The sequence below is a fragment of the Adiantum capillus-veneris genome, chromosome 7 (genome assembly GCF_014529385.1).
Source record: "Adiantum capillus-veneris isolate H3 chromosome 7, ASM1452938v2, whole genome shotgun sequence".
Lineage (NCBI taxonomy): Eukaryota > Viridiplantae > Streptophyta > Polypodiopsida > Polypodiales > Pteridaceae > Adiantum > Adiantum capillus-veneris.
The window spans coordinates 161327853-161344167 of NC_140937.1; the positions used below are offsets into that span (position 1 = coordinate 161327853).

A 16315-nucleotide genomic window follows, 5' to 3' on the forward strand; every position below is an offset into this window, starting at 1 on the left:
TAACTATCCTACAATAAAAATGTTCTGTGGCACCTCCATATTAGGCTCATTATGCAATGACAATATACTATCTCATGACAACTACCACAAGGCCACCCACCAAACTAGGTCTCCGTATTATGAGGCATACATTGTGATAATAGAGCAAGGTGGAAACTCGTGAATGGAGCCATGATGACCTCGTGAGAATTATGCCAAAGTCGGAACAAGGAGCTCTGTACAACAAAATAACCTGCCAACACCAACTGAGTGATTAAAAGAAGCCCTGCACTGATTAATAGACACACGACTGTATATCCAACCAAGAGACATACGACCATGACCAAGGTGCACTCAGTATTAAGTGCCAAATGTCAATGCAGAAATCAATAGTGGTCCAAGAGAATCTAAAAATGATAGAACGCCTGAACATGAACCGGCGAGAGATAAATGTAACAATAAATAAGCCTAACATCAGCAATAACTTTGGCACAGGTTTTTTGCCTCATAGAAAGATCTTCACCTCAATGGATTTATGGAATGCAATCAATTGATGGCTGCACCACTCAGACTCATCAAAATAATGATGTAACGTGGAACTTATCATTACAACACCTAGCAGACATTAAGAATCCTTTGCTGTGTGGAGGATGAGCATTCGTAAGGATGCAGTGCTGAGCAGCTGGACCCACAATAGAGCACATAACTCTGCGTGTCTGTGTGTGGACAGCGATATCGCTGACCTCAATACAACCCCCTAAACGGATGGCAAATGGTATTTATCACAATTTATGCGTCAAGTGCCTGTCCAGAAATGAAATGCATCTGTGACATCCATTTGGACTTTTAACCACACACATGCAAAATTAACAGTGATCATTAAAACAACAAGGTTCATTGCTAGGCCCAATCATCAGCACAACCAGCCACCATAACAGGACTCCAAGTCCAAGGATGCAAATGGTGACCTGATAATAAACAACATACGTTATTTGACTTGTATCTAACACACAAATCAGTTCACTGACGTCACACATTACAGAGTGGGTGTGCTGATATCGGAAAAAAAAAGGTACTACTATGATTGCAACCACTGCCCGAAACATTAGCAATCAGGAGTCTGCATATGATAATGACAAACGTGGTCGACAGCTCTACAACATTAGACAATGTGACCTGCTATAGATCGATGGACCTAGGCTCGTGATATTTTGATCCTTGGCATGGACTTCTTCATCTGCCGCAAACGCTCCTTCTCTTCTCGCTTGCGTATAGCTTCTACAGAAAGCTTGGAATCAACACTTTCGAATGCTTTACGCCTCTCTTGTTTCCTTTTCTGTGAAGCTTCCTGGCGAGCAGTCTGGGCTTCTTTAAAAGCCTCCTGAGCCACTTTAGCCCTTGCAGCGTCAGCTTTTGCACGCAGCTGTCAAGACAGTAAGTCCTCTTATTAAACAAACACTAAGGGGGAGAAAACTTCAACAAGAAATTTTGAAACGATAAATAGTACCTGCGTACTGAGCTTATAGCGGCCCAGAAGATCAATATAATATGGTACAAGGGCAATCAACCTTGACATATCCCCCATACTATTGATCGAGGGAAGTGTAAATTTGAACTGAAGTATCCTTTTATGCGCTCCTGACGGAAACTCATCAGTGAAATGCATAGAGACAAAGTGCTTTCCAAACCTCTCAAAAGCTTTCTCCCCAAAAACCTGCACAGGTTATCGCACTCTAAAACCACTTTTCTCAAATTCCCTCTTTTCTTCACAACTAAACACAAAGAAGTGGAACGTTTGAACAGAAAGGTTGAACCATTTGTAGTGCATAATACATATTCGGCGCCTAACTGTGTAGTATTGTGTAGATTGGGTTGTAAGATACATAAAAATACGTATCATTGTATAAAATAGAACATTTTAAGGCGTTTTCAGTAGAAATAAAGAAAATATATCTGCCCATTACATCTAGAGAGACATATTTACTCTTATCGTCCTCTCGAGACTTAGCGACTTTTAAAGACACCAAGATTCACGTAAGTCAAATTTACTGTGCACGTATTGATCAACAGAGGTTATGTGTAGGCCTCTAAAATCATCCCAATATGGTAAAATGATTTCTTTAGATTAAAAAACCGCTAAAAAGAACTCTTATCAGAAGAATTGAATCATTATGCAGCAACTAACCCACATTAAAGGCCAAAGTCTGAGGGTGAAATCACAGCAAACTACTCTAATAATCAACACGTCATTGAGGCGACATACTACACTAATAATAAACTGAATGATGCCGTCAAGATAGATCTCGAGCAAGAAATGAAGCACAACAAAGGTATGCCTAAGGAGCAGAACAAGTCACCTTCAAGTACCTTGCAGAACCCTCAGATCCATTAGAATGGTAAGAACAACGGTAATTCTTCTTTTTCTCAATCTTCCCCTACACCTAAAGCACCAAACTCTTCACCTACCAGAGATAATAAAGGAAAGGTTAAAAATAAGGCACCGTTGTGTTGGACCCTGCTGAAAAATTTGTAGAAGCAAGATGGTTAAATTGTGACTGGTTTTAGACCTAGGGTTTCTGCGTCAAGCTTATAAACGCATCTAATCAATGCGTCTGGCTAGCCAGTCACAGATTCACTCACCCTAGAAACATGGTCTGTGCCAATCTCTATGTCAAAGCTGAAATCCTTTGTGCCGTGATAGTTTCTCTATGTGGTATTTGCATCTATGTGTGGCATTAGGAACATCGAAGTGACATTTGGGTCTTGGTCTAACCTCTGAGTTTTGCAGGTTCGCGCCGAGGGGCCTGAACCCAAGAAGAAGAAGGAACAGAAGAGATCCCAACTTTTAAAGTCTTATCGAGTGGCCAAAACTATAAAAAGGGGCTAGGATTAAAACTTCTACCCCCCAACAACTTATAAGTTCTCGAAAGGGGGCCTAAAACCATCACACACACACACACATACACAAATTGCGTAAAGGCATGCTAACAAGGCATCTGTACGGATCTTTCGTGAATTGCGTTGAGGTGCTGACGCGGCGCTGTCGTACCGACTAGCCCCATGGGCTCATGATTTTGGGAGCATATGCTTTTAGGATTGCAGATTTTCATGATAGCTTTTGAGTTTGAAGCCAAGGGCCTATTAAGTACGTAATCTCAGGTCTCTTTCTGGAGTTTTACCGCAAGGAGAAGCACAGAAGAGCTCCAAAAACTTGTACCTTTACAAATTAAGTATAAGGGACACCAGTCTTTGGGTCAGCGCGACAAGAGATGGAACTCTGCCACTCCATGTGTTTTGCATGGACTCTCTCTCTCTCTCTCTCTCTCTCTCTCTCTCTCTCTCTCTCTCTCTCTCTCTCTGTGTGTGTGTGTGTGTGTGTGTGTGCAAACCAAAGTACGATTCTATCAACATGGACGGAGTACCATGAGATCATACTGCAGAAGGCGGGAACCCACCCAATCCTTTGACACAAAAGCAACCAGAAGAGACAAACTCTCAATATGTTGTTTGCAACTGGTGCAACTAGCGGAGAAACAAAGACGGAATCTAACTGATGATCGAATTGACGTGGAGCCTTGTATACATACTTGGGATCTTTGAACCCTCCCGTTGCTCCTGTTGTACCGCAACCACCCCTTGAGATTCACTCCCTTCAAATCCTCACATGGCCTCCTCACGTCAGAGTTTTGGGGATGTCTCAATTTTTGAGGGGGCATCTTTAAGCAGATGGCCCCGGGAGAACGTTCTTGTGTAGTAACAGAATCTTCACCTCCGTTACCCTTGGCCGCTTCCACCCTCCACTCCAGCCCCACCACCGATTGCTCCCCCTCTAGTTGCTTACACTACGGGTGGGCAGCATCATCATTATTACTATTACTCCACACTCCCGACCACAGCATCCGGACCAAAACCATTCAAGGTCGATGGAGCCACAATAAAAAAATTTACCTTCTCCGGCATGCAAGATTCTCATAATGCCCTCAAATTCCTCCAACAGTTTGACGTCCTGTTTAACAATGGCAATTTCGTGGAGGAATCCATGTTGCTCAAAGTCACCTCTTTCCTTAAAGATTGTGCCTTGACATGGTGGACTACCCTCACCAAGAAGCCTGACAATCCTAAAACTTGGGTCGATTTTAAATTGGCCTTCTATCCGAGCTTCCTTCATGATACATTTGAGGTCGACATAATTGCAGCTTGGTCAGGCCCGAGGATGTATCCATTCGACACTCTTGCAACTTAAAACAAAGAATTTGGGATACACATCTACCAGTATCTACTTTCAGAGACGTCACTTTTGTAGAACAGTGTCACGTGCACATCTAACCCTATGTGCATGTGGAGCTTATCTCAGGTCTACGGTTTAGGTCAGCTTAGAAAGTGTTCGGGCACCTTTGTGAGCCTGTGAGCAGGCCGTGTATGTCCGGGCACTTGAGTAGTTGCATATCCTCTGATTGCACACCTAGTACCACCCAGCATATGCATTGTCCAAGCCAAAGGTCCAATTCTCGGCCAGATTTGGGACATTACATTTTCCAAGCATTTTGGCATTTTTATTATTTTAATTTACCAATTTACACGGTCGTGGGCTGTTGGGAGGACTGCTCAACCCAGCTTCCAACAGCTATATATAAGCAGACAAGGGACGCCCACTTTTAGCAAAAGAAGTTTCAGCAACTTACAATGCACCTTCTCAGCAAGACCGGTAGAGAGCCCTAGCATTTTCAACCAACAAGATCAACTTGGCGTTTTCTGTAGCAGATGAGCCCCAGCGTTTTCTGCGTTTCCTATAGCAGATCAAGCCTAGCGTTTTGCAGTTTCACGACGCCAGATCAGCCAAGAACATCAGCGTTTTCAGTTTTCAGTTTTCAGCACTTAGCTTTTGCAGATCCAGCCCCTAGCCTCGCAGATCTCACCTACCCGCAGCAAATCCTCACCATACCGTGGAGTCAGCCAACGTTTACAGTTTCAGCCCGCTGCCGCTGTTTTCAGATTCAAGCATCTGCGTTTTCAGCGCATCGTCGTCGAGTCATCGCCATCGCCATCCTTGCCGACACAGTGTCAGAGTTCAGTAGAAAGTCGGTAGTTTGCAGATTTCAGCTTTTCAGCCCTAGCGTTTTCAGTTTTCAGCCCGTCCTCGTCGTCGCCATCATTGTCTTCGATCTCGTCGGCAAGTCCATTGCATCTAGACCATTGTACCAAATTTGTGCAATCTATAGCATAGACCTCTCTCACCATAGAGAGGGGGCCCTTGGAGGAGGGTTTAAGAACAACCTAGTATCGTATTCTTCTCTCTCTCTTCTCTCACTCTCAGCATTTTCATTCACAGTAGCATTCACTTTGTTTGTGACCATTGCACTCTCTCTCTAAAGGAACGGAAGGCTCTCCCTTCCGTAAGTAAAAGGAACCCTTGAGCACAATTCGGAGCACTCATCTTGAGTAATATCAACATTCACTTCCCTGCACTTTACATTGGTATCAAAGCTTTGGCAATGTTCTATATCACTCAAGGAAAGAACCACAAGAAATTTTTGCTTGTTGCGGTCGCACGTAACCCAAGTCCACTTGGGCTTGTGGATTCCTGATCGTGTTTTTGAAGAGTTACAGGTAACCCAAGAAAGAAGGTCTTGTCCAGCCTCCCCTTGTTCCTCTTTTCACTCATTGAGAGCGTACCATGCACTTAGCAGCTGGCCAATCAACCTGAGGTGGAAAAAAGCAACTTTGGTGTGAGCGCAAGGCCGCCAAGGGGTGCGCCCGCAAGGAAGAGTCGAGCTCGGGTAAGAGAAAAGCCTTCTCAAACACCGATTACAAGCTATAGAACTCAAGAACCTCAAGAACCCAAGTTCCTTGAGAACTTAAGTACCCAAGATCTCACGGTATGGTCATCACCCGAAGCGGAATGGATACTTTGCGTGAAGGTGATGAGAGTGGAGTTGGTGACGAAGAATTTTCCCCACAAGGAGGATTTTTTTCCGATCCTCCCCCTTTCCCATCTACGCCACGGGTTGCACCAAATCCTATGGAGGCTTTGGTAAAGTCGATGATGGACATGATGCTACAACAAGAGGCGCGTTGCGCCACCTTGGATCGAGAGTGTGATCAAGCACGCTTGGCGGTCGAAGAAAGAAAGGCAACTATGAAGCTTGAGCGTGAGCAAGTACGCGAAGCCCACCGCATAGCGGCCGAAGAAAGGCGAGCAGCCTTTGAATTAGAGCGTGAGGCGCAGAGAGACCAACGCATGCAAGAGTTGGTCCTATAGGTACTCACCTCGAAATCCGAGCCGATCAAAGATGTAGGCAGTTCATCAGGTAGCACAAGTAGAGATGCGAACTCCAACAATCCAATCACTGAAGTTGACGTTCAATAAGTATGATAGTCAGATGGATGTTAATGTTATTCATTCTTGGTTGCATCAATTTAAAGCTTACTTTGCGACAACTAAGAAAACAAGAAATAGCAAAGTTTTGACGGTAGCCATGTATCTTGCCGGTGATGCCATTAATTGGTACCACGCATGGCAAGAGGCAAAGTTGGCCGCGCACCTAGAGGAAGCCGAAGAAGGCGTGCCCTTTTCTTTCAATTGGGCCGACTTCCAAGACAAGCTCAAGGCGCGGTTTATGCTACCTCAGTACTTAGCGCGGTTGAAAGAAGATTGACGCAATCTCAAGCAAAATGGTATGCCAGTCATCTCTTTCTCTAACCGTGTTTTGTAGCTCGGTAACCAATTACGCAAATCAGATTATGAGCACAAAGAGACATTCCTTTTCGGGTTGGACGAGTATATCAAGTTTGACGTCGAAGTACTTGACCCCGTGGATCTCAACAAGGCGGTAGCAATTGCTCTCGCACAGGAGATGAAGCACAACAAAGGAAAGCCTAAGGAGAACAAGTCTTTTCACAGTATCTCTCAGACTCCTCAGAACCCACAAAACGGTAAGAATAGTAACTCTTCTAGCCCATCTTCCTCTAATCCTTCGGAAAAGAACTCTCAAAATCAAATTAAGGGTAAAGCTAAAACACCTGCTAAACCTAAGCTAACCCCGGATGAAAAAGTTGCACAAGGAATTATAGGAGGATACATAAAGCCAGAAGAACAAGTCATTTATCCTAAGGAAGGTCAATGTTATCAATGTCACATCAAGGGTCATATTAAGAAGGCTTGTCCTAAGATAGCACCACCTAAAGAACCCAAAGCACCGACAGCTACCACAAGCACTTTAGTGAACCAATATGAGTCTTCACATGTTTCTAACACACACATTGATGAGTCTCTCTTTAAATGTTATGGTCATGTGAAGGGTCAACATTTTGTCATATTGTTTGATTCAGGCAGTATGCATGATGTGATTGGTGACTCTCTTGTAGAGAGAGCCCGCCTAGAGGTTAGCCAGACAACTCCTCTCATGGTGTCAGGCTTTGCTCGCAGTATGGACTCTCTCATCACGCAAGAGTGCCTTGATGTGTTATCACTGTTCAACAAGCTTCCTTCCGTCGAAAATTTGTCGTGTCTCCTCTCTCAGGATGTGATATGATTTTGGGCATTAGATGGTTTCGTAAGCATAACCTTCTCATTGATTGGGCCGACAATACGCTCACTCTAAATGCCAAAAGTGACTCTTCTATGATCATTCGTGGTGAGGAGGGTTTGCATTCATTACCTCTCATTTCTCATGTGTAGGCGAAGCGTGAATTACGAAGAGGAGCACAAGCGGCATTCATCTATGCCTCTCCAATTACCCAGAGCATTGAGGCTCCAGACAGGTATTCAGCTTTGTTTACCAAGTATGAGCACCTATTTTTGCAAGATGATCTTCCACCTAGTCTCCCTCCCGAGTAGCCGGAGGATAAGGAGACACAGCCAGTCAGTAAGGCTTCCTAGCACAAGCGGCATTCATCTATGCCTCTCCAATTACCCAGAGCATTGAGGCTCCAGACAGGTATTCAGCTTTGTTTACCAAGTATGAGCACCTCTTTTTGCAAGATGATCTTCCACCTAGTCTCCCTCCCGAGTAGCCGGAGGATAAGGAGGCACAGCCAGTCAGTAAGGCTCCCTACCCTTTGAACAAGACTCAAGAAGAAGAATTAGAGCGGCAACTCACGGAGTTGGTGGCCTGAGGATTCATATGTCCTAGTGTAAGTCCTTTTGCTTCTCCTATCTTATTTGTCCGCAAGAAGGATGGTTCGTCTCGTTTGTGTGCTGATTACAGGGCATTGAACAAGATGACCGTCAAGAACAAGTTTCCAATGCCTCGCATTGAGTATATCCTTGATAGGCTCAATGGAGCAAAGGTTTTCAATAAGGTCAATCTCAAAAGTGGATACCATCAGGTAAGGGTATTCAAAGGCGACATCTACAAGAGCGCTTTTCGCAAAGAGCGAGGAAAATAGGAGTATGTGGTTATGCCTTTTGGATTGACAAGTGCCGTGGGTCCATTTAACAGTCTCATGGTAGGCCCTTTTGGCGATATGGTTGGCATGTGTGTGTTTATCTTTCTTGATGATATTCTCATTTTTCTGCATCATGGGAACAACATGAAAAGGATGTAGAAAGGATTTTAACCCGTTTGGATGAGTGTCAGTTGTACATTGCAGCTAAGAAATCTGAGTTTTTTCTCACTAAAGTTACTTATCTAGGGTATATCATTTCTACAGAAGGCTCAAGCTAGATCCCACAAAGGTAGAACAGGTTCGTAATTGAGATTTGCCGAACACTGCATATGATGTGCGTTCTTTTCTTGGTTTATGTCAAGCATAAAGTTCGCAAATGGAGAATTTTGCACGCATTGCCGCACCAATGACAGATGTTTTGAAAGGGGTAAAAACTCACCGACAACGTGTAGATTTGCCTGAGGCAGCCATTTAGGCTTTTAAAGCTCTTAAGGTTGCAGGGACAAAAGCGCCGTGACTCATCCTTGCCTCTTGGGATGACCCTTTGAGGTATGGACGGATGCGAGCAATGTCGCCATAGGAGTTGTGCTTCAGCAACATGGCCATCCAGTTGCATTTCTTAGTCGGAAGTTAAATAGTGCACAAAAGAACTTTTTAGTTTATGATAAAGAACTTTTGTCTGTAATTCACTCTCTCAAGCATTGGAAGCATTTTCTGTATGGTAGAGAGTTCACAGTTTGCACAGATCACCAAGCCCTCAAGTGGCTCCAGTCTATGCCTAGTGCACATTGGAGTGATCGCCAAGCACGGAGGTCACAATTTTTTGAGCAATTTGGAGGTTTGATTGAGTATGTGCCTGGTAAAGCTAACTCTGTTGCAAATGCGTTAAGTCGCAAAGAACAGAACCTGGATCTCGAGTCAAGATCCACAGTTTCTATTCAAGGTGTGTCTTTCGACAGCATGAAGAACCAGTATGCAGACTCCGAGTTTGGTAGGCAATGGTTGCAAGCTCTTGCTTCCCAAGGGCCCAGCAACTATCTCATTCGTGAAAATTTGTTGTATTTTCGTCACCGCCTGTGTGTGTTGTAAGGTGCAGCGGAAGTGAATGTTGAACTTTGCTCAAGATGAGAGCTCCGACCTGTGCTCAAGCCTCAAGGGTTCCTTTTACTTATGGAAGGGAGAGCCTTTCGTTCCTTTAGTGTGAGAAAGTGCAATGATCACAAACAAAGTGAATGACACTGTGAATAAAGATGCTGAGACTGAGAGAGAGAGAGAGAGAGAGAGAGAGAGAGAGAGAAGAATACGACACCAAACGGTTCTCAAACCCTCCTCCAAGGGCCCCCCTCTCTATGCTGAGAGGGGTCTATGCTATTGATTGCACAAATCTGGTACAATGGTCTAGATGCAATGGACTTGCAGACGATGTCGACGACAATGATGAGACAATGAGGACGGGTTGAAATCTGCAAATGTTGTCTTTCTGCTGAATACTGACACTGTGTCGGCGAGGACGGCAATGGCGACAACGCAACGACGATGTGCTAAACGCAGATGCTGAAATCTGCGAACAGCGGGCTGAATATGAAAACGTTGGCTAATCTGACGGTACGGCAAGGGTCTGTTGCGGGTAGGTGAGATCTACGAGGCTAGGGGCTGATCTTGTGGTGTCTAAGTGCTGAAAACTGAAAACGCTGGTGCAATGGGCTGATCTGTCGCCGGAAACTGCAAAACGCTAGAGGTATCTGCAAGATGCAAAAACGCTAGGCTTGAACTGCAATCTGCTGGCGCTATCTGTTGGGGTTTGAAAACGTTGGCTGATCTGGGATGACCAAAAACGCCAAGTTGTCTTTGTGGCTGAAAACGCTAAGTCTCCTTCCGGTCTTGCTAAGAAGGTACACTGCAAGTTACTGGAACTTCTTCTAACTCTTCTGCCAGAAAGTGCTAGCGCTAGGTTTCTTTAAGAACTTAGCAAATTTGCCTTATCCAGTTTCCCAACAAAAGTCACTTATTATAAAATAGGGAAAATGGGTTATGTGCACTGCAAAATGCTCATATGGGTATTGACTGTCATGCTGATGATCATGCTGTGTGCAACCAAAGGATATGCAACTATTCTAAGTGCCTGGACATGCACGGCCTGCTCACAAGCTCACAAAGGTGCAAGAACACTTCCTAAGCTCACCTGAACCCTGGACCTGAAGTAGCTTGTCCACATGCACATAGGGTTAGATGTGCACGTGACGTGTTGCCCTCTCTCAAGACAGCCATATTGCACAATGTTCATGACTCTTTCACGGGCGGGTACAGGGAATGAAAACCACTTTGGAAAAAATAGAAAGATTTAATATTCGACTAAAATGCGAAAAGATGTGTTTCGTTATGTCACACAGTGCACCATTTGTCAAAAGGTAAAAGCTCCTTGGGGTAAGCAGCAAGGCCTCTTGCTACGGCTACCTAGTCTTGACAGGCCCTTTCAAGATATTTCTATGGATTTTGTGACTAACCTTCCACCTAGTTTGCATTTAAGGAACACTCAATGTTTGACAATTGTCGACCGTTTCAGAAAATTTTGCATGTCGATTCCTTGTAAGGCCGCAGTCACTGCACAATTTATAGCACGGTTGTTCATAAAGTATTGGTACCCCCTCTATTGTTTGCCAAAGTCAATCGTTTCAGATAGGGATGTTAAGTTCACGTCCAATTTTTGGTGCGCACTCTTTGAAAATTTTGGCACAAAGTTGAATTTTCCATCGGCTTTTCATCCACAATCAGATGGTCAAACATAAATTTACAATCAAATGGCTTTTGATGTTTTGAAGTCATATGCGCATGATCAACAGCCTATTGGGAGCTCTATCTCCCATTGGTCCAAGCAATTTTGAATGACTCTTATTCCTCTGCTATTGGTAGAACTCCGTTTGGGGTAGCTTTTGGCCGTCCATTCCAATCACTTTTGACTCGCTCGGTCAATGTTGGAAGTCATTCATTAGATGAGATTTCTAAGAGTGTGAAGCTTCAGCTAAGCAAGGCTCAGGAGTCTTACTCACGACAGGCTAACAAGCATCGTCAAGATGTTTCTATCAAGAAAGGAGATTGGATTTATTTGAGAATCATAAAGTAACGTCTTAAGCAAGTCGGAAAGAAGATTCCGAAATCGTCTTTCAGAATGTATCGTCCATTTCCTATCATTAAAAAGATCTCTATGAAGTTACAATTGCCTAACTCATGGTCAATGCACAATGTTTTCCGTGTTTCTTGGTTGAAAGTGTTTCAGGGTACACCTCCGAAGGACATTTCTGAAGAAGAAGAGCCCGAGATCATCGATGAAGCTGAAGTCATGGAGCGGGAGCAAGTGTTGTTGCATCGGTTTCGCCATGGCTCAAAGAAGCAAGTCCGATAGTACTTTTTGAAGTTCAAGAATCGAGGAACCCACGAGGCAGTGTGGGTTGATGAAGAATTTTTCAAAGATTATCCAGAGTTGTTGGCAGACTACAAGGCAAAAATGCAGCTCGGTACCAATACCTCACTTTCAAAAGGAGGGGATGTCACGTGCACATCTAACCCTATGTGCATGCGGACAAGCTATCTCAGGTCTAGGGTTCAAGTCAGCTTAGGAAGTGTTCTGGCACCTTTGTGAGCCTGTGAGCAGGCCGTGCATGTCCAAGCACTTAGAGTAGTTGTATATCCTCTGATTGCACACCCAGTACCACCCAGCATATGCATTGTCCAAGCAGAAGGTCCAATTCCCGCTCAGTTTTGGAACAGTACATTTTCCATGCATTTTGGCATGGGCTGTTGAGAGGACTGCTCGACCTAGCTTCCAGGAGCTATATAAGCAGACAAGGGGCACCCAGTTTTAGCAGAAGAAGCAGAAGAAGTTCCAGCAACTTGCAGTGCACCTTCTCAACAAGACCAACAGAGAGCCCTAGCGTTTTCAACCAACAAGATCAACCTGGTGTTTTCTGTAGCTGATCAGTCCCAACGTTCTCTTGCGTTTCTTGAAGCAGATCAAGCCTAGTTTTGCACTTTCACGGTGGCAGATCAGCCAAGAACAACAGCGTTTTCAGTTTTCAGCACTTAGCCTTTGCAGATCCAATCCCTAGCCTCGCAGATCTCACCTACTAGCAGCATATCCTTGCCGTACTGTCGAGTCAGCCAGCATTCACAGTTTCAGCCCGCTGTTTTCAGATTTCAGCATCGCGTTTTTCAGCACATCATAGTCGTCATCGCCATCCTCGCCAACACAATGCCAGAGTTCAACAAAAAGTCAGCAACTTTTTAGCCCTAGCGTTTTCAGTTTTCAGCCCGTCATCGTTGTCATCGGTATTGGCGATGTCACACTAGCAATGTCGACCAAATTTAGGGGTGTGATTTTAGGCGCATTTGGGTTATAGGGGCATTGGGCAATCAAGTGATCTATGCCACAACGATTACATGTGAGTATTGGCATTGCAGATGTGCTCCCTTGATTCATTTGCATTTGTGCAGCATTCTTTTGCAGCCTAATAGGGCACTCCGCTACTCGATGTGGTCCACCACACTCGTAGCATTGAAGAGGTGGCCTCCTAGCCTTGGTGTTGATATTTTGACCTCTGGATGCGAGACCAACAGCTTGATAAACCGGCTTGACTTGTCCCCGATCTCGTCGGCAAGTCCATTGCATCTTGTACCAGATTTGTGCAATCTATAGCATAGACCTCTCTCGCCATAGAGAGAGGGGACCCTTGGAGGAGGGTTTGAGAACCACCTAGTGTCGTATTCTTCTCTCTCTCTTCTCTTAGTCTCAACACTATCATTCACATTAGCATTCACTTTGTTTGTGACCATTGCACACTCTCTCTAAAGGAACAGAAGGCTCTCCCTTCCGTAAGTAAAAGGAACCCTTGAGCACAGTTCGGAGCACTCATCTTAAGCAATATCAACATTCACTTCCGCTGCACCTTACAAACAGATTGTGAAGTATACAATGGGCTTGCCTTTTCCATTGCGGGATTACTGCTTAGGCAATGTCACAAAATGATGACGTAGCATGACCATCCGGACGATACCTGGCAGATCAGAATGACCATTTTATAAGTTGTTCCCAACTTATGGGATCCCATCCGATGGGGCCCTTGGGGACACTAGAGCTATAAAAAAATTATAAACCCAAATCACGTGGACAGGCTATACGAGCGCCCGCAAAACGCGCTGCCAGCTTTTGGCACTAATGCTTTTGGACCAAATGCTTCTGAAAATTGAAGCTTTTCATGTACTGCTTTTAGAGGCCATGGGACCTATAAAGTTGTAATCAAGGGCACTCTCTCTCTCTCAATTTTGCCAGAGAGCACTGAACAGAGAGGACCTGTGGACTTCGTACTTTGCTCAAGCATTAATGTTAAAATAAATTCCGAAAGGGGCGCCACACTTTGGGGCCAATCCTTGTGGGCACGGAACTACGCCAGCCATATGTCGTATCTAATAAAGTGTGATAAAGTTTGTGAAGTAAATTTAAGTGATTTCGCGTCTGTCATGCCAGATTCCCGACTTGGTGTGTCCAAGTCTGTTACAGTGGTATCGAAGCTCAGTCGATTTTCTTTCCATCGAGAAATCCGATCCCTTCTACCACGACACACATTGATTCAAGTGACGAATCCCATTAGAATCGGACAAACCCACTCGACAACTCCGGATCGAGTGAGAACACGAAGGACTCGAATGAATGACGGCCACCTTCTGTTGACTCAGAAGGATAGTACGGGCCACCTTGGCCCACGGAATATGAACAAATAGAAATGTACCGTCAACAGCAGGTTGATGCTTGTGCTAAGAAGATGCTTCAGTATTCTAAAGATCCTCAATTTGCGAAATTTTTTACTCGGCAACCGATTGATAAGATGCATTCACGATGGCGTACAGCCATCGATTCACCTTTGAAGTCAGCTTTAAAGAAAACACCTCTTCCGTGGGTGCATTCTGAAGATGAACTTGACGACATAGTCGACAGACAAGTCAACCGACTCTTGAAGACCAAGAAGCATTCAAAGAGACATAGCCAAGCAACAAATTACCCTGGCTATTTGGGTCACAAGTCTACTTTTGTAAATGCATAAAAGACAAAGAAGCGAATAAGCTTCGAGGATGTGTCCAATTCGTCCTCATCCTCCTCTGTTAGTTCCGACACTTCTTCTTCCTCTGATTTACGTGATGAGGACACAAAAGGACAAGAAACAAAGAAAGACTCAAAGATACACAAAGAACAAGAAGAAGGCCAAGAAGAGCAAATCCTACCGAAGATCTCGGAAATATTTAGAGAGGCTTCATCCTCTTCTCAGAGTTCAGACTCCAATGAACCGTGTTTTATTCTAAGAGGAAGCATTTGTACAGTCATCCAATATGACTTTCTCGAGGACAAGAGCAAGAAAATCAAAGACTTCAAGGAGGGTGGACAAGTACTTAAGTTTGATACTTTTTCAAGCTTCCGAGATACCCACAAGGCCCTCGTTTTTATTCAACAGTTCGACATAGCTTATTCAGGAGGGCACTATTCAAAGCACTCCTAGGTTTGGAGGGCAACATCCTATTTGAAAGGAAATGCATAGACATGGTGGTTGTAACTATATCAGATTTTGTAAATAATTAATTTATTTACGAGAAAAAAATTATCTAATTAGTTGTGTGCACATCAGAATAGATCTAGCAGTTTCTGGGGCCTCATAGTGCGCCCAAGTTTGGGCCAGAGCACCTCAGGGAGACCCTAGCAGAAAATACCCTGAAGCCCCAGTGATTGGGAAATCGAGTCTTCAATGAAGGGGTAGATAGTAGCCTCAGATTTCAGGCTCAGAAAATTACACGCGCTAGTGCAAGCATAGGAATGAGATGGGGTCCTTAGAATAATAACCCTAAGGCCTGAATTATTTTACGGCCTTAGGATAAGTCAGTTAAAGTATTTTTAGATTGTTTATGCCGGACCAAATGACAAGACAAGTGCGAACAGGTAATGCCAGAGCAGTGCTGGTACGGCATTGCGTTGGGGAGCAGGTAACATTTTCATTGGTTGCATCTATGTGTGCAGTTGTGGTTTAATTTGCACATTTCATTAATAGTTTGTGAACTTTCAAAAGTGAAAGTTGAAGGGTTTTTAAGTTATTAAGTAAGTGTGCACACTTACCAATGCAAACTAACTCTCTCACTCTCACTCTCACCCTCTCTCTCTTCCTAGCGCCCCCTCTTCTTACTGGCTTGATAAGAGGCCCCCCTTCCCCACTTCTCAGTGTTGACAGTGCTCCTACCCCCCCTATTGTGAGTATGCTCTACGCATTGGAGCCCTTGCGACATATGTGGTGGCCTCGGGTTCCCATTGTCTAGAACAAGGGTTCTCATAGCCATAGCCAGCTTTCGGTAGAGTTTCATCGCAAGAAGTTGCAGCGGGCACTCTCTTCGTAGAGTGTGGTGGCTGTAAATTCTCTGTTTTCAGCCCCTAATCATCTCTTTTTAGGGTGAATTTCAGCAAAATACACATAGAATCTAGTGCTTCTCTACCTACACTACGCATACACAAAGTTTGGTGCGATTCCATCACGAAAAAAATCTCTATTTCGGCTTTGGAAGGTACTCAGGTAACATTTTCAGGTTATGTGCAGAAAATTACAGCAAGCATGTGTGCGTGCATTTTGCGTGTTTCTCCCTTGTTTTTGTTGCAGGAATGATTATGCAAAAAGGGACATAGTTAGCTGAAGGTAGACTCTCATTTTCGAGAGCTTCCGTTGAGTTTTGGTGGAAGAAAGACTCTCGTTTTCGAGAGCTTCCCAAAATCTCATAGCAGAGGGAAAATCCTCTTAGTATTCTGAGAGTAGCTTTCGCACTCTCTCAGTCAGAAGCAGAAAAGAAAGAATAGAGGACGGGCAATTGCCCCGTTCCTGTGCTTGTAAAGATTCTCCCTTAGTAATAAAGATAATCTCTTTATGGG

At 44.3% G+C, this 16315-nt stretch overlaps 1 protein-coding gene across 1 annotated transcript in view; it reads right to left on the reverse strand.

Moving 5' to 3' along the window:
- Window positions 1-932: 932 nt before the first annotated feature.
- Window positions 933-16315, reverse strand: part of LOC147454948 (uncharacterized protein At5g49945) — a 45575-nt gene continuing 30192 nt past the window's right edge. Inside the window, exons 2-3 of the mRNA XM_086516777.1 lie at window positions 1487-1693; window positions 933-1402 (exon numbers count right to left, since the gene is read on the reverse strand). Coding sequence (XP_086372903.1) covers window positions 1175-1402; window positions 1487-1693 — 435 coding nt within the window. The 3' untranslated portion in view covers window positions 933-1174. The remainder of the gene's footprint in view (window positions 1403-1486; window positions 1694-16315) is intronic.